General features: G+C 41.5%; 1 protein-coding gene across 1 annotated transcript in view; it reads left to right on the top strand.

Annotated features, from left to right (window-relative positions):
• Positions 1 to 4,902: 4,902 nt before the first annotated feature.
• The window catches only part of LOC124264050, a 120,945-nt gene continuing 102,331 nt past the window's right edge, over positions 4,903 to 23,516 (top strand). The window contains 12 exon segments of the mRNA XM_046698767.1: positions 4,903 to 4,921; positions 6,193 to 6,342; positions 6,458 to 6,553; positions 7,168 to 7,292; positions 7,582 to 7,786; positions 7,874 to 8,025; positions 10,544 to 10,748; positions 10,938 to 11,119; positions 11,314 to 11,482; positions 12,285 to 12,476; positions 15,249 to 15,425; positions 15,938 to 16,123. Of these exon segments, the coding sequence (XP_046554723.1) occupies positions 4,903 to 4,921; positions 6,193 to 6,342; positions 6,458 to 6,553; positions 7,168 to 7,292; positions 7,582 to 7,786; positions 7,874 to 8,025; positions 10,544 to 10,748; positions 10,938 to 11,119; positions 11,314 to 11,482; positions 12,285 to 12,476; positions 15,249 to 15,425; positions 15,938 to 16,123 (1,858 nt within the window).

Below are 23,516 nucleotides of genomic sequence, written 5' to 3'. Positions count from 1 at the left end.
ACGCATCAGGCAGATCGACGTCCATATGATTTTGCATCTTGGAGAACGATCCAGCGGGATCCGACGGACACCGACGACAGACGAGAACGGCGGACGAGAACGACGAGGACAACAAACGCAGACGAGGAAGACGACGAAAAACGGCCACAGACGGCCACGCACAAGACGAAGACGAACAACGACGAAGACGAAGCACGACACACAGACGACAACGACGGAAGACGAGAAGACACACAACGACAACGACAACGACAACGGACAGCAGACAGACAAGACAAACGGAGAAGACGACCGGACACACGACAGCAGACGACCACAGGCACGACACAACGGAGAAGACGACGGAAGGACAGAAGGACACAGGAAAGGAACAGAGGAATGGACAGGAAAGATGGAGGAATGGATGGATGGTGGAATGGAGACGGAAGAGACCATAATGAAGGAGGAAGACTGGTTCATGCCGGAATGACCGGAGCGTGGAAACAGGAGACCGAAGAAAGAAAATGGTGGAGAACGGAGCCGACCCCAGAACGCACACCATGACACACACAGCACAGTGGTGGAAAGGCACGGAAGTGGAAAATAGAATCACTGACTGGTGGTTCAGGAATATGGAAGGAATGGACAGGACGCAATAAATGCAGATAAAAATAGAAAATCGACACACCGAATGAATGACAATGAATATTTGGAAAGGACGGACATAAATGGGAAGAAAGGATTTGCAGGCACATCGACAAGACCCCACGGAAACAGTAACGGATGGATGGAGAACACAAAGGACAGAAGGAAGGAATGGAATGGACACACAAATGAAGGGGTGGACAGCCCATGACATAACACACGAGAGACAGGGACTAGTACCCCTAAAATGGGTGGAGCCCAGGAAACGGAAAAGAGGAAAAGGAGGGTGAAAGAAGGACTTGAATGAAGGACACAGGACACACCTGAAATAAATGCACGAAGGATTTCAGGAAATGGAAATATCTGAAAAGAATACCAGGTCATCCATACACGACACTGCCTTCTGCTTGTACACCAATGTCATACATGCATGTGTTACCTCCAACTGCCTGGTAAATCAGGTCATCCATACACGACACTGCCTTCGTTTGTACACCAATATCATACATGCGTGTGTTACCTCCAACTGCCTGGACAATGCCCCAATCCTCCCAAAGATTTTCTTTCTGTAGAAATGCCAGTAGATACAAGGTGTAAACAAGCCTAATATCCCTTCTACTTTCCTTTCTCTGCTCCAATCAGATCAAATGATGTATTTCCGAAATGTGACCTCTGTTCAAACTCAAGTTCATGTGTTTTTTGTGCTCGCCCTCCAAGTTCCTAACGCTACTTCTATCTATATATTGGGGAGGGAATGTTTCCATTAGGCAGGTGCGTGTTTATGGTTATTCAAACGTCACACTACTTCGTCATGACTACATTTCAGGAAGTACATTAGTACAACTGCAGCAACATTACATGTGAGGTGTCCAGAATACATTACCCACACCAGCAACGACCACGGTGTTTCATTATTATAATGGGTTGGTGTGATTCAGTTGACCTGTCACACTGGTTCAAGTTTTGAAACTTCAGTATTGATGTGAGATACAGCATAGCTCTGTTACCATGGTTATATCGTTGTTCCTTGGCCATGTGGTTAGACCAGGATATAAGTGAGTGAGTGAGTGAGTTTAGTTTTACGCCGCACTCAGCAATATTCCAGCTATATGACGTCCGTCTGTAAATAATCGAGTCTGGACCAGACAACCCAGTGGTCAAGAGCATGAGCATCGATCTGCGCAATTGGGAACCGATGACATGTGTTGATCAAGCCAGTGAGCCCGACCACCCGACCCCGTTAGTCTCCTCTTACGACAAGCATGGGTTACTGAAGGTTCATTCTAACCCGGACCTTCACAGGCTCAGGATATAAATGGGGATATACCAATTGCAAACAGGGAGATATCTGGACATATTTGAGGAAAATAATGTTAAATCTCAAACTTATGTAAACGGGTAACAGAATTCTACCACAGTTGTCGTACCAAGGCAACACACCGACAGAAGATTATCCGTTATTAGATACCCAGCTCGAACGGTGTACTAACGGCAACACTGGTGACAAGTCGTGGACTTCTAATATTTACAATAGTTGCTGTGCTGAATGTTCACTGAGCGTGGACACTGACAGAAGTGAAAGTAGCTGATAGTTTTGAAACACACAATGCCATTCAGAAAGTGGTCACATGTGCAATTACAAAGAAAGTGTAATCCCAAATATAACATATGTCACAGCTGATAGTTTGTTTCCTTTACTTCCCTATATCCAATGCTTAAGTATATGATAGTTTGTTTCCTTTACTTCACTATATCCAATGCTTAAGTATATGATAGTTTGTTCCCTATACTTCCCTATATCCGATTCCTAAATGCATGATAGTTCGTTTCCTTTACTTCCCTAGATCCGATACTTAAGTACATGATAGTTTGTTTCCTATACTTCCCTATATCCGATACTTAAATACATGATAGTTTGTTCCCTATACTTCCCTATATCCGATACTTAAATACATGATAATTTGTTCCCTATACTTCCCTATTTCCGATACTTAAATACATGATAGTTTGTTTTCTTTACTTCCCTATATCCAATACTTAAATACATGATAGTTTGTTCCCTATACTTCCCTATATCCGATACTTAAATACATGATAATTTGTTCCCTATACTTCCCTATTTCCGATACTTAAATACATGATAGTTTGTTTCCTTTACTTCCCTATATCCAATACTTAAGTATATGATAGTTTGTTCCCTATACTTCCCTATATCCGATTCCTAAATACATGATAGTTTGTTTCCTTTACTTCCCTATATCCAATACTTAAGTATATGATAGTTTGTTCCCTATACTTCCCTATATCCAATACTTAAATACATGATAGTTTGTTCCCTATACTTCCCTATTTCCGATACTTAAATGCATGATAGTTTGTTCCCTATACTTCCCTATATCCGATTCCTAAATACATGATAGTTTGTTTCCTTTACTTCCCTATATCCGATACTTAAATACATGATAGTTTGTTCCCTATACTTCCCTATATCCGATACTTAAATACATGATAATTTGTTCCCTATACTTCCCTATTTCCGATACTTAAATACATGATAGTTTGTTTTCTTTACTTCCCTATATCCAATACTTAAATACATGATAGTTTGTTCCCTATACTTCCCTATATCCGATACTTAAATACATGATAATTTGTTCCCTATACTTCCCTATTTCCGATACTTAAATACATGATAGTTTCTTTCCTTTACTTCCCTATATCCGATACTTAAATACATGATAGTTTGTTCCCTATACTTCCCTATATCCAATACTTAAATGCATGATAGTTTGTTCCCTATACTTCCCTATATCCGATTCCTAAATACATGATAGTTTGTTTCCTTTACTTCCCTATATCCGATACTTAAATAAATGATAGTTTCTTTCCTTTACTTCCCTATATCCAATACTTAAGTATATGATAGTTTGTTCCCTATACTTCCCTATATCCGATACTTAAATACATGATAGTTTGTTCCCTATACTTCCCTATATCCAATACTTAAATGCACGATAGTTTGTTCCCTATACTTCCCTATATCCGATTCCTAAATACATGATAGTTTGTTTCCGTTACTTCCCTATATCCGATACTTAAATACATGATAGTTTCTTTCCTTTACTTCCCTATATCCAATACTTAAGTATATGATAGTTTGTTCCCTATACTTCCCTATATCCGATACTTAAATACATGATAGTTTGTTCCCTATACTTCCCTATATCCAATACTTAAATGCATGATAGTTTGTTCCCTATACTTCCCTATATCCGATTCCTAAATACATGATAGTTTGTTTCCTTTACTTCCCTATATCCGATACTTAAATACATGATAGTTTGTTTCCTTTACTTCCCTATATCCGATACTTAAATACATGATAGTTTGTTTCCGTTACTTCCCTATATCCAATACTTAAATACATGATAGTTTCTTTCCTTTACTTCCCTATATCCGATACTTAAATACATGATAGTTTGTTCCCTTTACTTCCCTATATCCGATACTTAAATACATGATAGTTTGTTCCCTATACTTCCCTTTATCCAATACTTAAATGCATGATAGTTTGTTTCCTTTACTTCCCTATATCCAATACTTAAATGCATGATAGTTTGTTTCCTTTACTTCCCTATATCCAATATTTAAGTATAGGGCTAACTAACACAAGCATGTATTGCTCCAAATAACTGAAGAAACATTGTAATTCTGTTCAGACGCAGCAATATTTCTTCTGAGCTTCAGAGCAGAAGGAGTACACTGTTAAATGGTTGTATGCCAAACATTGTGTCATTCCAAATTGTACCATCTAGTTCCTGTAAGTATTATACCATCAATAGTTCTGTCTTACAGGTTGGACGTTTTATGGAACCAACTGTTACCTGAAAGTATCCTCAGCGATGGAATGGGAGGAAGCAAAAGATCTCTGTGAAAGGTAGACAAGGGGAATATATCACCCTATGTGAAATGTCTCTGTAGCGTTAAAACTTGCAAACACCGTGATCTATACCAGGATTTTAGCCTCATCAGTGCAATATTTAGTTATCTAACTCCAGGCACATTGCGTCAGTTCGGTGTCCGAGACCATCCAGTGCTGCATGAGGAACAAGAACGTGTTGATACACATGTTTGAATGATACAGCAGTTAAAGTTTCACATTTGTGTTTCATAACAGAGAATTGGGAATGCCTTTGGAGATACAAGATGAAGTTGAAAACAAAGCTTTTGCTGAAATGGCGGCTTCATGGAACTTGTTCTGGATTGGAGAAAAGATTAATGGTAAGGTACAGCAAGAGTAGATATCATTCATCAATGTTCATTGGTTGAATCTTGACCATGAAGTAAACAATGCATTAGAGAGTATCCTGCCTGGTGTTTCATTGGTATGTTGGCACAGTGTTTTGGTTACCCTGCATCGGCTAACACCAATATAATGACTCCATTATATACTGACACTGGAACTATGTGGACATGGGATTCCATTGTTCTGTAACAGCTATCGTGACTTCTTTGAGAGGCATTGTTAGAAGTTGGAAGTCAGACAGAACACGTATATATGGATGACAACTTCTTTATTCTAGAGCACGTCGTTTCGATACAGGTTCTCGTATCGTTTTCAAGTGAGAATGGTACAGGGAGAGAACAGGTGATATATAGACTAATTCACAATCAAGGCGGAGTAACGATGTGATGATAACAAAAAAAGGGATAACAGGGGATTATAGGGATAACCATAGAGGCCGGTGGAAGCCAATAATACACAGAGCATAGAACGGCTTTTATGTGTATCCCCGTTGTCCTCTGCTATCCTGTATTCACTATCATCACGTTGTGATTACACAATGCCATTTAAAAAGTGGTCAAATGTAACATATGTTATATTTTGGATTACACTTTCTTAGTTTCTTAATTACACTTTCCTACTAAGAAAGTGTAATCCCAAATATAACATATGATACATTTGACCACTTTTTAAATGGCATTGTGTCATCATACCGCTCGGCCGTGGGAGCCGTGCCAATTAACACTTATCAGAGGGGTACACAAAGCCAGCAGTCTAGACTACCAGTTGTCTGACTTCAATTTTTGTGGAAGTCGCGATAGCTGAGTTGGTTAGGCGGCTGACTTTGTGTGCTGGCGATTAGGTGCCTGGCTGTGAGGGTGTGCGTTCGAATCCCGGATGGGGCTCAACTAAAAAGGTAACAGAATTTGTACTTTACTAATAAGGTATAATCCCAAATATAACATGTGTTATATCATCACGTTGTTAATTGTTTATACATTCTATGCTCTGTATAAATCACCTGTTCTCTCCCTGTACCATTCTCACTTGAAAACGATACAAGAACCTGTATCGAAACGTCGTGCTTTAGAATAAAAGAAGTTGTCATCCATATATACTTTTTCTAGCTACCGTGACGTGGAGTAAACCTGCTCATGTGATTCTCCTGGCTTCAGAGTCATGTAGGAGACATGTGGTAAACCTGCCCATGTGATGCCCCCAACCTCGGATTCCTACAAGGGCTCCTGGGACATTTAATTCTCATGTGATTCTCCTGACCTCAGATTCCTGCACGGGCTACTGGGACGTTAACGAGCCCCCAGCAAGTGTGAAGGAAGGAGATTGTGCTGCTGTACAGAAGAACGGTCGATGGAAGGTTGTGTCATGCCAGAGTCGTCTCCCTTTCTTTTGCAAATCTCCGTCCTGTTTGGAAGGTGAGGTATTTTGCATTTGTCACCAAAACCCCATATACTTTAGCATATCTTCCATATTTCCACAGAGGTTCATAACTGTCATATTCCTTTATGAAAACAGTTTTGTAAATAACAGGTTCGTTCGACTGTGGACGTGGACAATGCCTGAACAACAAGTGGAAGTGTGACGGCATCAACGACTGTGGCAACAACAGGGACGAGATGGACTGCAGTAAGTGACACTATCTGTATGTTCATTAGTACGAGCCCCTCAGCCTTAGCCTTCGTAAAGACTGTAACGTTGAGATCCTGATTTATGACCATTATGATTCTGTGATGCCGGATCCGTGATTTTCCGTTTTCTCACAGCAGAGTGGAATTTATTATTGTTTATTGTCTCTGTTACCACTACAGCACATCAATGAACAGAGACACGTTACAAAAAAAAATTGTTGTCTGTATTGGGCAGCAACGTAAGTTCATTATGAGAGACAATATCAACATGGAATTCTAAGTCTCATCTGTGAAGATCTCCCTCGTGTAAGTAAAGGAGAGTTGCTAGACGTCAAGGAATCCGACTTGAACCCACTAGGACAATTGACGAGAACAACAGGCAAGGGTTTCATGTCAGAAGATGCAGGTAGTGGCACAATGAGCAGAATGTACTGGAGCTGTGCCAGGTGTACTATATATCCTTGTAGCACACAAAGCAGTTCCTCCCAGGTCATTTCTTCATTTTACAGAGTTAGTTACATGTTTAGAAACAATTTATTCTGTGATATTATCCACACTGAAAATAGCAATTCATATGGAAATGACATTTGTGACATTTCATCTATGTTTAAGGTTCAAACTGTACATTTATAAAGACCGGCGCCAGTGGCAGAATCAACTACTTCAGCGGCTACGCCAACAACGCCGACTGTATGTGGACCATCATCTCACCTCCTGGAACACAGCTTGGAGTCACGGTACACAGGGAGATAACCGCAGTTGGAGGCGTAACGCTCTCAGCATATCGTATATATACATTCGTGATGAAATATGCTAGATAATATCATCATTCTACTCTGGACTATTTCATTGTCTCTACATGTAGCATATTGTTTGAAGTGGTAGGGATATCTGGGAACGCTGCGATAGCATCGGGGAACGTGTATATCAGGGGTCCTCTACAAGTTGCTCATTTGCATGTTTTTGTTGTCTAATATGGAGTGAGGAGATGCAGAGCGTGATTAACTGGTGTTTTGCTTGTTTCAGTTCAGCTCAGTGCGCCTGGAAGATAAGGTGGATATACTGGAGGTGAGGGTTTGGGGCCAGACGATACTGGACACCCGGGTGTTGGAGACACTGACAGGCAGCCTCAGCAACAAGGTTATCTTCAGCACCAACAACATGATGCTGCTACGTCTTACATCCGACTCCTCCGTTACAACATTTGGCTTCGACCTCACCTGGTCGTCATGTAAGTTTGTAGATTGTGTTGGGACAGCTTGCCTTTTCCTTCTTTAAGTGTTTCTTTGTATTATATTTTTGTGGATTCTTTTCACAGCTAACAATAACCTCTCGACGGACGTCCGCCCTATGACTGCTGGGTCTTCCTGGACAGACTTGACGTCGCCATTCTTCCCCAGTACCCCACCCAGTGGTTTCCGACTTGAGTGGTTGGTGTCCAGCTCAGACAATACAATTGTCACACTCATGGTAAGTTGATCTCATACACAACACAGCTAACAATGCCGACTTGAGTGGCTGGTGTCCAGCTCAGACAATACAATTGTCACACTCATGGTAAGTTGATCTCATACACAACACAGCTAACAATGCCGACTTGAGTGCCTGGGTGTCGTTGTACATAACAACCTTAGCGCTAAGACTACCTTAAGCCTATGTTAAGGTATGGGAGTTACGGTCACCTTAGCGCTAAGATCGCTTTGTACAATGGCACCCTGGTCTCAAGCTCCGACAATACAAGTGTCACATTCATGGTACAAATCCTCCATTCAGTGTACAGATTTCGGGGAGTGCACACATCGAGTGTACAGTCTTACAAAATTATTTATCTTGGAGTAGCGGGAGGCTCCCTGCTCATCAAACGGGGGTAAACAGCTGCTCAAGTAACCGACTCTTCAAGATATTTCAAGACGTATCTTTGATATATTCATGACTTCTTCTAAGATCAACAAGAAACTTATGGATGTTCCTCCAATACATCTTGTAATAATTCAAACGATACCTCATCTCCATTAACCTTGCCGTGGTGCCAGGAGGTACATCCAGGTTGTATATAGCTAAACGGTCATAAAATATCTATTTCCTGATCTAAAAACCTTTGTCGAAGAAAGTAGCATTGTTGTTTTCACCAGCCTTTAAATCAATAATGCATTGTGCTGTTAAAAGCTAAACCCAAACTAGTGCTCCCCAAGAATACCTGCCAAACTGTGATTGCTACGAGGCTGGTGGACAGAAACATGTATGTTTGGGAAATATACTAAACATCATTGAAGACGCTCCAGTATAAAATTGTCCATATTTTCATCAAGATGGATTTCAGCATGACAATGTCCAGTTGAAAAAATGCTTTAGAAACAAATTCCTGTTCACAGTATGACTCCTAATTCCAAAATGCATCAACATGCAGCCACGCCATGAAAAAAGCGCGAATTTAATTCTGAAATCTTACTGACTGTGACATTAAAGCAGGTGTATGAGAACCGATTCTCGTTGCTTCTCTAACGATTGTGAAACGAGGACAGATATGCCGAGGTTAACACCTCACGAAAGAGAACGTGCACTAGGCATGATTCAGGTTGGCATCAGCAGCAGGGATATTGCTCGACGACGTGGACTTGGCCAGTCCACCATCGTTAGGCTTCATAGACGACATCAGTAGACAGGCAGCACCCGTGACCTTCAATGACCTTGGGAACAACATGTTACGACGCTCCATCAGGATCGCCATATTGACATTGTCCATATCAGTGATTGAACACTGCCGACTGCCAGGACTGCTGCACTTGTTCAAGGTTGACGGTGTGTGTGTGTGTGTGTGTGTGTGTGTGTGTGTGTGTGTGTGTGTGTGTGTGTGTGTGTGTGTGTGTGTGTGTGTGTGTGTGTGTGTGTGTGTGTGTCTCCATGCGACGCCGTCAACACGCTACAGGGCTCCATGCTCGACGTCCTTACGTTGGACCAATTCTGGTCTGACACCGTAATGAGCGTATGCAATGGGCTAGCAGGCATTTTCAGTAAAGGTTACAACAATGGCATGGTGTGGTAGTCACTGACGAGTCACGTCTTCATCTACGTAATGCTGACGGCCGATTACGTGTTTGGCGTAGACGTGGTGAACGTTATGCTGATGAGTGTGTGGTTCAGACAGACCTTTGGGTGGTGGGAGTGTCATGGTCTGGGGTGGAATAAATTACAATCACAGGACTGCCTTCATGTCTGTTAAGGGAGAGTTAATGCCCTTTATTACCGTGAGCAGATTCTTCAGAATCACATCGTATCTGTCTTTAATCACCACCAAGAAGTCCATACTTTTCAACAGGACAACGCACAGGCACACACAACAAGACTTTCCATGCAGTATCTGGCCCAGCAACACATACAGGTTATTCATTGGCCAGCACAGTCGCCAGATGTATCCCCCATGGAGCACTTGTGGGACGAAATTGGTCAAAGTCTTTCGCGGCGACAACAGATGCGAAACAACAGGGAACTTGAGGCTGCACTACTGCAGAAGTGGAATGCCATCCTCAAGAACTCTATTTGGACGCTTATTGACTCAAAGAGGAGACGTTGAACTGCATGTGTCAATGCAAATGGCGGTCACACGCGATATTGACTTTTCGTTTTGACCCCACGTGTGTTTGATCCTTTCTGACTGTGAAACATTTCAATGAATGAGCGTCTTTTCTGTGTAGTTGTTTTTGTCAGTCGTCCATCTGTTATTATCCACTCAAAAATATCAATTCCTTACACGTGATTTTAATAATCTGAACTTTTATGTAGTGGTGCGTTTTCAATGATGTTCAGTAATTATTACAAAGTCAGTTTCAGTTTGTCCAGGTTTCATACAAATAGACAATATTTAATGTTTAAAAAAAGTTATGTCAGAAAAAGTGAACCGATTTCGATTTTTTAAAGCATAATATTGGTGAAATCTTGATAAATATTATGATATTTGTTCTCTTGTGCACTATGCATATGCTTTGTTGAGGTGGAGGACGTTGACCTTGGCCCTGACTGGATGCTGATGGTCTACAATGGGGAAGGGTATGACGACTCACTGCTGATGGCCTCCAGACGGACGGATCTCTCTTCACCCGCCATCTATTTCTCCACCGCCAGTGAAATTCGGATTATCCTGAAAGGGAAAGACACGTCTGGAGGGGGACGTGGCATTAAGCTCAGGGTTAAGAATGGTAAGCTGAGGTTAATGTGATATCTAGCACTATACATATCAATGATCAGTGTGGGTTATTGCTACATAAACGGTTGGGGAATGCATAATGTAATCGATAGAATTCATCACCAGGATGCATCGTTGAGTCATTGATTCATGCATGCTCTAAACGAGAAGTAAAGAAAATATATGCATCTCTCGTCTGTAGGATGCAACGTTGAGATACAAGCAGCTAGTGGCACAGTGACCTCTCCTGGATTCAACAAGAAGATATACCCGACCTCTGTGACCTGTTCCTGGAAGATTCAGGCGCCGAGTGATGCGAACAGGAACCTCATGGTCAAATTCCTTTACCTCGTTCTGGAGACCGTTGGCAAGGATCTAATCGAGGTACACTATTACAGACATCATGTCTTGCAAACAAATCAAAAAGACGTAATCTGGTAAAATTATTATCTCTGTATTACTGACGATGTCTGTAAGGTTATAGTAGTTGGAATATTAAGACCTTCATACAATAAATCAGATAATGCTATAACCTTTACCGAAGAGCGATATGTAACTGCTATGTCACTATACGACAGATATACAATGGTTCCGACGCCTCGGCTGCAGCCCTCCACTCGGGCAGCGGCTACACCGGGAACCTAACGTCATCTCTTCCCAGCGTCAACGGAGGCAACACTCTCTTCGTCAGGTTCAAGTCTAGCCTCATCCAGGACGAGGGGGGTTTCCAGTTTGAGTTCTCAATAGGTGAGCGTCACTGATCAACATTAGGTATCCCACACACCTATCGGTGAGAAATCCGTTTGAGAAAGTTGGTGAAACACGAGTGAGATCGAGGTCCTTGATTGGCTATTCCTTGGTGATGACCTCCGGTCAGAATATGAGGAACAAGTTTCCTTGTGGTAATGCATTTGGAGGTTTCTCTTTCTTCAGTCCAATTAACGTCTGTTTATCTAGTTTGCTTCTTCACCATCGCATTTATCATTTACAGATGTAACTGGAACCTCTTTGTCAAGGGTTGCAGTTTGTTACGCCCTTTGTCTTTTGTATCACAAGCAACATATGCATCATCGATTCTACAGTGAAATGATCAGATATCAGTGTTTACAAGGAGGGATTACTGCATACGTATCTATTATATAACATGTAAATTAAATGTCTTTTTTCCTTGTGCACAATAAGCACAGTCGCCTGTGTAAGTTCGCTCCTAAAATGGTTCCAGTTTCTTCCGATATAGCCCCTAGTGTGATAAACAACAGTTTTCTGCCCCTTGTATTTCCAGGAGATGCCCGAGACTCACCCCTGACAAACCTAACTGTTGCGACTTTACGTTTTACATTAAAGTTTACAATTTTGCTCAACATAATATGTGTGTTCCATTCACATACCAAGATTTATATATTTCAGTGAACATCACTGACAAATAATTTGTATTTGTCCAGATTGTCCGGCTGTTCCTGACTCTGAACATATGGTGCAATCATCTGCCGCTACAGCCTATCTGAGCTCTGTGTCTGTATTATTGTTAAATATGCTACTCTTTCATCAGACTGCCCTACTATTCCCTCCTCGGCCAACATGGCGCAGTCATCTGCCGCTACAGCCTATCTGAGCTCTGTGACTGTCAACTGCAACACTGGATACTCGTTCAAGCAGGAGGAATATTATCAACAAGCTACTGTGTCTTTCCTTTGTGAGAAGGGAGGGAAGTGGGATAAACCGAGATATCCTACCTGTCAGGGTAAGTTACACAGTGAGGGCAAGTAACACGTGCTGTCAGGGTAAATAACACTGTCAAGGTAAATAACACTCAGAGGGTAAGTAACACTGTTAGGGCAAGTAATACTGTTAGTATAAATAACACTGTCAGGGTACGTAACACTGTGATAGCAAGTATCACTGTCATGGTGAAAACACTGTGATAACAAGTAACACTGTGATAACAAGTAACACTGACATGGTAAGTAAGACTGTGATAGCAAGAAACACTGTCATGGTAAATAACACTGTGATAACAAGTAACACTGTCATGGTGAAAAACACTGTGATAACAAGTAACACTGTCAAGGCAAGTAACACTGTGATAACAAGTAACACTGTCATGGTAAACAATACTATTATAACAAGTAACACTGTGATATCACGTAACACTGTCAGGGTAAGTAACACTGTGATAGCAAGTAGCACTGTGAGGATATGAAACACTTTCAGGGGAAGTAATACTGTCTGGATATGAAATAATTTCAGGGGAAGTAACACTTGTTGATATGAAACACTTTCAGGTGAAGTAAAAACTGTGAGGATATGAAACACTTTCAGGGGAAGTAACACTGTCTGGATATGAAACACTTTCAGGGGAAATAACACTGTCTGGATATGAAACACTTTCAGGGGAAGTTACACCGTCTGGATATGAAACACTTTCAGGGGAAGTAATACGGTAAAGGTTAGTAAAGGGAAAGGGACACTATGAGAAGATGTTACATTGTTAGGTTGAGTCCAAGGGCCAATCTAGGCAGTATTCCAAGCATCTGCTGGTCCTCAAATAAATGCTGGTTGGTTATCATAAACACAATAACATCACGTCTCGGTACGTCGACGCGCTGCAGCTGTCAACTGATTCATATATCTGATACCTCACTAAGGCATGTTCTTACATATCTCCTAAACTTGACATTGTAAAAAGCATTACAACACATACTACTACCAAAGTAAGAAGCCACATGACACATACCCCTCTCAGTGTTAGACGTCCTATAACACATACTGTTACCAAAGTAAGAAGCCCCATGACACATACCCCTCTCAGAGTTAGACGTCCTACAACACATACTGTTACCAAAGTAAGAAGCCCCATGACACATACCCCTCTCAGTGTTAGACGTCCTACAACACATACTGCTACCAAAGTAAGAAGCCCCATGACACATACCCCTCTCAGTGCTAGACGTCCTATAACACATTCGCCTGCCTCTGTAAAATGATCTTAAACAAATACTCCTCCCAGTGTAAGAGTGGTGAGCTGTCTTTTAACAAAGTATGGTGAACGAACAAAACAAGGTTACATAGTAGATTCCTGTTTGGCGCTGACATAAGGATATTTCTGAGAAAGACGATATAACATGTGTTACAAGAATTATAAAGGTTTGCTTGGATGGACAATTACTACATTCAGGTGGTATGTAGCGTTGTATCACATACCAAAAGGAAATGATATGCATCTTCAGCAGCATCATGACTACAGTATCTACTGCAGGAAAATTTCCTTTGTGAAACATAAAATCACAATACCAAGGAAACTGGGCTAATGTTGTTCTCACTGACTTAATGTTTACACAATAGAGGTACTTTTCACAAATAAATTGTTCTTTGAAAAACGAATATGTGTACGAACGTATATTTTGTTTTAAGTTGGCTGACCAGTTCAATCTTTAAATGCCTGAGGTACAAGTGACACGAATATGGCTTTGTTTCCTTTGCTTTGTTTCAATCCATGCTTGGCAAAGTCCTCCTTCAAATGGAGTGATGTTTGACAAGGGTAGCCCAATGAGATTGTTTCTAGTCTCAGCAGCATTTGTGTTATATAACACATATGTTTTCAATGGGTAGCATGTGTAAAGCTTTTAACCAATAAGAAATAGGACGTGTAACTGTATAACCATGTTTTGGAAATAATTCCACAAAAGGAATATTAGTTGGTCTTCTTACATCAACAAAACGTTTTGATACAAAGCTTTTCTTAAATACAGTTATATTTACGAAGACCACATATTTCACACCCATACATCAATATAGGTAATATTTTACCTACATATCATAAGACACAGATTGAAAGCTTAAAAGACATCTTTGTACTGACATTGGTACTTTCTAGGCCGTAAAAGCTGAATCTTCTACATGTGCTTAACAAGAAAGTCATCTTGTGAATGACAGACCTACATAATTGTGTGATTTATTAATTTTTATCGGAGAACATTTATAGAGAAATATTTCTGTTTTTGAGAGATTCCGGCCATTTCTATAAACATCACCTTTGATTTTTTTTCATGTTAACCGAAAGTGACAAAGAGTCACAATAGCGTTCTAAAAATCAGTTTGTTTTTGAAGGTCAATTACTGAATAAGATAAAAAGAACAACATCGTCCTGAAACAAAAGTAAAATTCAAGTGAATCAGAATAACTGGATACCATTTGTACAAGAGGTTGTGATTTCACAAATGAATTCATTCAGAAAAAGTGAAAAAAGAAAAGGGCTCAGAACACAACCTTGCCAACGCTAGTTGGACAAACAAAATTATCTAAATTTACATTGCGGAATGTTCGTACACTCGCTTTCACATTTTCGTAGACCATCTTTAATACTAGATCCATGTTTGTACAAACCGTCTTCTCACCTTGATAATTTAAGATCACACTTATAGAAACTGAGGAGTGCCAGTCGTAAAACAGACATAGTTTGAAATGTAAAACATTGGTATGATATCTGTCTCAATGCCGATTGGTCCCATTGCAGTGGTGTACTGTGGAGCCCCGGAGGCCATTGCGTTTGGTTTCGTGAAGAACTACAGTGGAAGTGTTATGTATAACAGTACAGCTGTCTATGAATGCTACAATGGCTTCACGATGCAAGGGACACCGGAAGTGACGTGTAGTACATCCGGCAAATGGCAGACGCTTCCCTCATGTGAATGTATGTATCTATAGAAATGATAAATAATAATCAACAAATAACACATACTGGAGTGATTGGCACATATTGCATTATATACTGAAAGGCAAAAGAAACGTCGTAATGTTAGAAATGACATGTAAGTATCAATGGAGTATTTGAACCTATTCTTTTTTAAATATACACCCGAAGTCTAGTTTTAGGAAAACATGAATCGTGGTCGTATAGCCTGTTTTTCCCAATAAAGGGTTGTTTAAGATTGAGGTTTGAACTGTTTTTATTTGTAGAAAGGGAAGAGTTCGCACAAACACAAATGTTTGTTGACTTTCGATGTCACTTTTGATTGCATCTACTGCCATATCTTCAGGAAGACGTAGAATATTGTAGAATAGCACAAATGTGTAATGTTAACAATATGGACATAAATTATGAATTCATAATAATAAACTGACACTGTATGTTCAAGGCTAGTTAATACATGTTAACCTATTGACACAACATATCACACCGCAAATGATTTGGCCTCCCCTTAGCTGTCACGTGTGGTGCTGCTCCTGATGTGACGAATGCTGATTCCAACATCATCACGAAGACAGATGCGACGTCCTACGGGGCAATCGTGGAATACAGGTGCAGGGCCGGCTATGAGATTAAAGGATCCTCGCGCAGACTCTGCAACGCTACCAACGTGTGGAGCAATACCGGCCCCACTTGTGAAAGTAAGCACAGAGCGTTTTGATACCACCCCTCTTGTGAAAGTACGTACAGATTATAAATACCTTTCCACTTGGGACAGTCCGTACAGAGTATTTAAACACCTCCCTATTTGTTACAGTTCGTACATAGTATTTAAATACCTCCCCAAATGTCACAGTTCGTACATATACTAGGCACATAAAGAAACTGTGCATACAAAAATGTAACATCTAAATTTATCAAACCTGTGTAGACACATAAGGATTTAAACTCAGAGATTAGTGACATGTATCCAACATGCATGCACGTGCCACGTTCCGTGATGTCAGTGGGTTCGTCCTTGAGACGTGCAATACGTTGTTGCACGTGAATTCCGGGAAAGAGAAACAGAGCAAATGAATGCCACACAATGCTGTCACTTTGGAAAGCTCAACCCCTGCCCTTGCGATCGTTCAAAAAATTAAACGGCTATTGAAACGCAAGGCATGCCAAGGCTCACGTCTGCACAACGTCATGAGGCTATTGGGATGGTCCGTGGGGGAATGTCTCAACGACAAGTGGCTACACATTTCCACTGCCACCGGAACACCATTTCTGCACTGGTGAGACGCTACCAGAACACAAATGACGTCATCGATCGGTCACGTTCTGGACGTCCACGTGTAACAACGCCAAGACAGGACATATGGATAAGGGTGATCCATCTTCGCCACAGGTTTCAGACTGCAGTGATGACTGCCCGAACCATCCCAGGACTTAGCCGTATCCACCCCATCACAGTTCGACAACGTTTATGTCATCACGGGATCAGACCACGACGTCCCGCCATACGGCCTATCCTGACACAACGTCATCGACAAGCTCGCCGAATGTGGTGCCGAAATAATGTCCGCTGACGCTTGTTTTGGTGGAGAAAAGTTCTTTTTACAGATGAGTCCAGGTTTAACATTTCCCATAGTGATAGCCGTCAACGTGCCTATAGACGCGTTGGAGAACGTTATGCACAGGCCTGTGTCTTGGAGTGTAATCCCTTTGGTTGTGGTTCCGTGATGATTTTGGGTGCAATATCAGCACGCCAAAGAACTCCTTTGGTGATTGTTCAGGGCAGCTTAACTGGTGTGGGCTACAGGGATCAGATTCTTCGACCTGTGGCAATTCCTTTTCTGCAACGTTATGGCCCTGGGTTAACATTCCAACAGGACAATGCCCACCCTCATACGGCAAAGGTTGCTATGGATTTCTTGCAACACCACAACGTTGACTTACTGCCTTGGCCTGCAAATTCACCGGAGCTCTCGCCGATAGAGCGTGTTTGGGACGAGATGGATCGATGTCTACGTCGTCTTCCTCATCCGCCAGATAACGTCCTTGACCTTGCAACAAAATTTGAGAGAATCTGGCGTGACATCCCACAAGCCTTCCTTGCAGGTTTGATAGGCTCTATGCGTCGTCGATGCACTGATGTTCTCAATGCCGATGGTAGACCTCCCCGTTTTTGAGCTTGTGACATGGTCGTTTGACCCCTGTTCCGCATGTGGACTCGTGACCTCATTGTGATTGACTTTTCAATTGAAATTCTCCCGACTTGTTATGGTCTCATGATCCCTCCATTAAAGTGTATATGTACCTTTGACATTGTTATCTTACTTTTCAACTGGGATAATATTTTGACAATGCACAGTTTCTTTCTTTGGCTAGTATAGTATTTAAATACCTCCCCAATTGTCACAGTTCGTACAGAGTATTTAAACACCTCCCCACTTGTTACAGTTCGTACATAGTATTTAAATACCTCCCCAAATGTCACAGTTCGTACATAGTATTTATATACCTCCCAACTTGTCAAAGTAGGTACAGTGTATTTAAATACCTCCCCACTAGGGACAGTACATACAGAGTATTTACATACCTCCCCACTTGTCAGAGTACGTACAAAGTTTTTAAATACCCCCCACTTGCCACAGAACGTACACAGTTTTAAATACCTCCCAAATTGTGACAGCATGTGCAGAGTATTTAAATACTTCCCCACTTGTGACAGTACGTACAGATTATTTAAATACTTCCCCATTTGTGAGAGAACGTACATAGTATTTAAATACCTCGCAAAAGTCACATTACATACAGAGTATTTAAATACCTCCCACCTTTGTAACTGTACGTACATAGTATTTAAAATATCTCCACACCTGTGACAGTACGTACAGAGTATTTAAATGCACCCCAATTGTCACAGTTCGTACACAGTATTTAAATACCTCCCTACATTTGACAGAACCTACATACTATTTAAATAACTCCCCACTTGTCACAGTACGTACTGAGTATCTTAATACGTCCCCACGTGTTACAGTTCGTACAGAGTATTCAAATACCTCCGTACTTGTGACAGTACGTACTGTGTGTCTTAATATCTCCCAACACGTGACAGTACGTACAGAGTATTTGAATACCTCACCACATCTCACAGTACGTACAGAGTATTTAAATACCTCCCCACTTGTCACAGTATGTACAGAGTATTTAAATACCTCCCCACAGTACTCACAGAGCTTTTATAGACCCCCTTCCGCCCAATGGAAACAGCTTGTATAGAGTATTTAACATTGTTACAGTACATACATAGTATTTATAAGCCTCCCCACTCGTGACAGTACATGCATAGTGTTTATATACCTCCCCACTTGTGACAGTACGTACATAGTATTTAAATAAAACTCCCCCCCACTCGTGACAGTACATGCATAGTGTTTATATACCTCCCCACCTGTGACAGTACGTACATAGTATTTAAATACCCCCAACTCGTGACAGTACATGCATAGTGTTTATATACCTCCCCACCTGTGACAGTACGTACATAGTATTTAAATAAACCTCCCCCCCCCACTCGTGACAGTACATGCATAGTGTTTATATACCTCCCCACCTGTGACAGTACGTAAGGAGTATTTAAATACCTTTCCACTCGTGACATTAAGTACTTAGTATTTAAACACCTCCCAACTTGTCACAGTTCGTACATAGTATTTAAATGCCTGCCCACTGTTTACAATACGCACATAGGATCTAAATACCTCCCCACCTGTAACAGTACGTACAGATTATTTATATACCAAACAACCCCTAAATTGAAACAGGTCGTACAGAGTATTTAAATAGCTCCCCAACTGTCACTGTTCATACAGGGTATTTAAATACCTCGAGCTCCCCACTTGTCACAATACGCACATAGTATTTAAATACCTCCCCACTTGTGATAGTACGTACATAGTATTTAAATACCTCCCCACCTGTAACAGTACTTACATACTATTTAAATACCTCCCCACATGTGACAGTAAGGGGGTACCACACCAAGGACACCACCAATGTTGCGACAATCCTGAAAGAGCCTGCAAGTAATGTTAACTCCAAGGTTTCTACACCCGGTCAGAAGTGGGGATTAATCCAGGCCCCTTTCTCTTACTAGTGCGGTGCCTTAGACAGTTCGTCCACCTTACAACATATATGAAAACAGAGAGTAAACAGAGAGACCATATCAACACTGCCCCAGTTGTGAGAGTAAATTCAGACCATATCAACACTGCCCCAGTTGTGAGAGTAAATACAGACCATATCAACACTGCCCCAGTTGTGAGAGTAAATTCAGACCATATCAACACTGCCCCAGTTGTGAGAGTAAATACAGGCCATATCAACACTGCCCCAGGTGTGAGAGTAAATACATACCATATAAACACTGCCCCAGTTGTGAGAGTAAATTCAGACCATATCGACACTGTCTCAGTCGTGAGAGTAAATACAGGCCATATCAACCATGCCCCAGGTGTGAGAGTAAATACATACCATATAAACACTGCCCCAGTTGTGAGAGTAAATACAGACCATATCAACACTGCCCCAATTGTGAGAGTAAATACAGACCATATCAACACTGCCCCAGTTGTGAGAGTAAACACAGACCATATCGATACTGCCCCAGATGTGAGAGCAAATACAGACCACATAAACATTGCCCCAGCTGTGTGAGTAAATACAGACCATATCAACACTGCCCGAGTCGTGAGAGTAAATACAGACCATATCAACACTGTCCAAGTTGTGAGAGTAAATACAGACCATATCAACACTGTCTCAGACGTGAGAGTAAATACAGACCATATCAACACTGCCCCAGTTGTGAGAGTAAATACAGATCATATCAACACTGCCCCAGTTGTGAGAGTAAATACAGACCATATCGACACTCTCCCAGTTTTGGGAGTAAATACAGACCATATCAACACTGCCCCAGTTGTGAGAGTAAATACAGACCATATCGACACTGCCCAAGTTGTGAGAGTAAATACAGACCATATCGACACTATTCCAGTTGTGAGAGTAAATACAGACCATATCAACACTGCCCATGCTGTGAGAGTAAATACAGACCATATCGACACTGTCCCAGTTGTGAGAGTAAATACAGACCATATCAACACTGTCCCAGTTGTGAGAGTAAATACAGACCATATCAACACTGCCCCAGTTGTGAGAGTAAACACAGACCATATCAACACTGCCCCAGTTGTGAGAGTAAATACAGACCATATCGACACTCTCCCAGTTGTGAAAGTAAATACAGACCATATCAACACTGTCCCAGTTGTGAGAGTAAATACAGACCACATCGACACTGTCTCAGTCGTGAGAGTAAATACAGACCATATCAACACTGCCCCAGTTGTGAGAGTAAACACAGACCATATCAACACTGCCCCAGTCGTGAAAGTAAATACAGACCATATCGACACTGCCCCAGTTGTGAGAGTAAATACACACCATATCAACACTGCCCCAGGTGTGAGAGTAAATACATACCATATAAACACTGCCCCAGTTGTGAGAGTAAATTCAGACCATATCGACACTGTCTCAGTCGTGAGAGTAAATACAGGCCATATCAACCATGCCCCAGGTGTGAGAGTAAATACATACCATATAAACACTGCCCCAGTTGTGAGAGTAAATACAGACCATATCAACACTGCCCCAATTGTGAGAGTAAATACAGACCATATCAACACTGCCCCAGTTGTGAGAGTAAACACAGACCATATCGATACTGCCCCAGATGTGAGAGCAAATACAGACCACATAAACATTGCCCCAGCTGTGTGAGTAAATACAGACCATATCAACACTGCCCGAGTCGTGAGAGTAAATACAGACCATATCAACACTGTCCAAGTTGTGAGAGTAAATACAGACCATATCAACACTGTCTCAGACGTGAGAGTAAATACAGACCATATCAACACTGCCCCAGTTGTGAGAGTAAATACAGATCATATCAACACTGCCCCAGTTGTGAGAGTAAATACAGACCATATCGACACTCTCCCAGTTGTGAAAGTAAATACAGACCATATCAACACTGTCCCAGTTGTGAGAGTAAATACAGACCACATCGACACTGTCTCAGTCGTGAGAGTAAATACAGACCATATCAACACTGCCCCAGTTGTGAGAGTAAACACAGACCATATCAACACTGCCCCAGTCGTGAAAGTAAATACAGACCATATCGACACTGCCCCAGTTGAGAGTAAATACACACCATATCAACACTGCCCCAGGTGTGAGTAAATACATACCATATAAACACTGCCCCAGTTGTGAGAGTAAATTCAGACCATATCGACACTGTCTCAGTCGTGAGAGTAAATACAGGCCATATCAACCCATGCCCCAGGTGTGAGAGTAAATACATACCATATAAACACTGCCCCAGTTGTGAGAGTAAATACAGACCATATCAACACTGCCCCAATTGTGAGAGTAAATACAGACCATATCAACACTGCCCCAGTTGTGAGAGTAAACACAGACCATATCGATACTGCCCCAGATGTGAGAGCAAATACAGACCACATAAACATTGCCCCAGCTGTGTGAGTAAATACAGACCATATCAACACTGCCCGAGTCGTGAGGTAAATACAGACCATATCAACACTGTCCAAGTTGTGAGAGTAAATACAGACCATATCAACACTGTCTCAGACGTGAGAGTAAATACAGACCATATCAACACTGCCCCAGTTGTGAGAGTAAATACAGATCATATCAACACTGCCCCAGTTGTGAGAGTAAATACAGACCATATCGACACTCTCCCAGTTTTGGGAGTAAATACAGACCATATCAACACTGCCCCAGTTGTGAGAGTAAATACAGACCATATCGACACTGCCCCAGTTGTGAGAGTAAATACAGACCATATCGACACTATTCCAGTTGTGAGAGTAAATACAGACCATATCAACACTGCCCATGCTGTGAGAGTAAATACAGACCATATCGACACTGTCCCAGTTGTGAGAGTAAATACAGACCATATCAACACTGTCCCAGTTGTGAGAGTAAATACAGACCATATCAACACTGCCCCAGTTGTGAGAGTAAGCACAGACCATATCAACACTGCCCCAGTTGTGAGAGTAAATACAGACCATATCGACACTCTCCCAGTTGTGAGAGTAAATACAGACCATATCAACACTGTCCCAGTTGTGAGAGTAAATACAGACCATATCGACACTGTCTCAGTCGTGAGAGTAAATACAGACCATATCAACACTGCCCCAGTTGTGAGAGTAAATACAGACCATATCAACACTGCCCCAGTCGTGAAAGTAAATACAGACCATATCGACACTGCCCCAGTTGTGAGAGTAAATACACACCATATCGACACTGCCCCAGTTGTGAAAGTAAATACAGGCCATATCAACACTGTCCCAGGTGTGAGAGTAAATACAGACCATATAAACACTGCCCCAGTTGTGGTAGTAAATACAGATCATATCAACACTGCCCAAATTGTGAGAGTAAATACAGACCATATCAACACTGTCTCAGACGTGAGAGTAAATACAGACCATATCAACACTGCCCCAGTTGTGAGAGTAAATACAGATCATATCAACACTGCCCCAGTTGTGAGAGTAAATACAGACCATATCGACACTCTCCCAGTTTTGGGAGTAAATACAGACCATATCAACACTGCCCCAGTTGTGAGAGTAAATACAGACCATATCGACACTGCCCCAGTTGTGAGAGTAAATACAGACCATATCGACACTATTCCAGTTGTGAGAGTAAATACAGACCATATCAACACTGCCCATGCTGTGAGAGTAAATACAGACCATATCGACACTGTCCCAGTTTTGGGAGTAAATACAGACCATATCAACACTGTCCCAGTTGTGAGAGTAAATACAGACCATATCAACACTGCCCCAGTTGTGAGAGTAAACACAGACCATATCAACACTGCCCCAGTTGTGAGAGTAAATACAGACCATATCGACACTCTCCCAGTTGTGAGAGTAAATACAGACCATATCAACACTGTCCCAGTTG

Source organism: Haliotis rubra, unplaced genomic scaffold (genome assembly GCF_003918875.1).
Source record: "Haliotis rubra isolate DU_JTF1 unplaced genomic scaffold, ASM391887v1 Scf905, whole genome shotgun sequence".
NCBI lineage: Eukaryota > Metazoa > Mollusca > Gastropoda > Lepetellida > Haliotidae > Haliotis > Haliotis rubra.
This window is presented reverse-complemented; position numbering and strand designations above follow the sequence as displayed.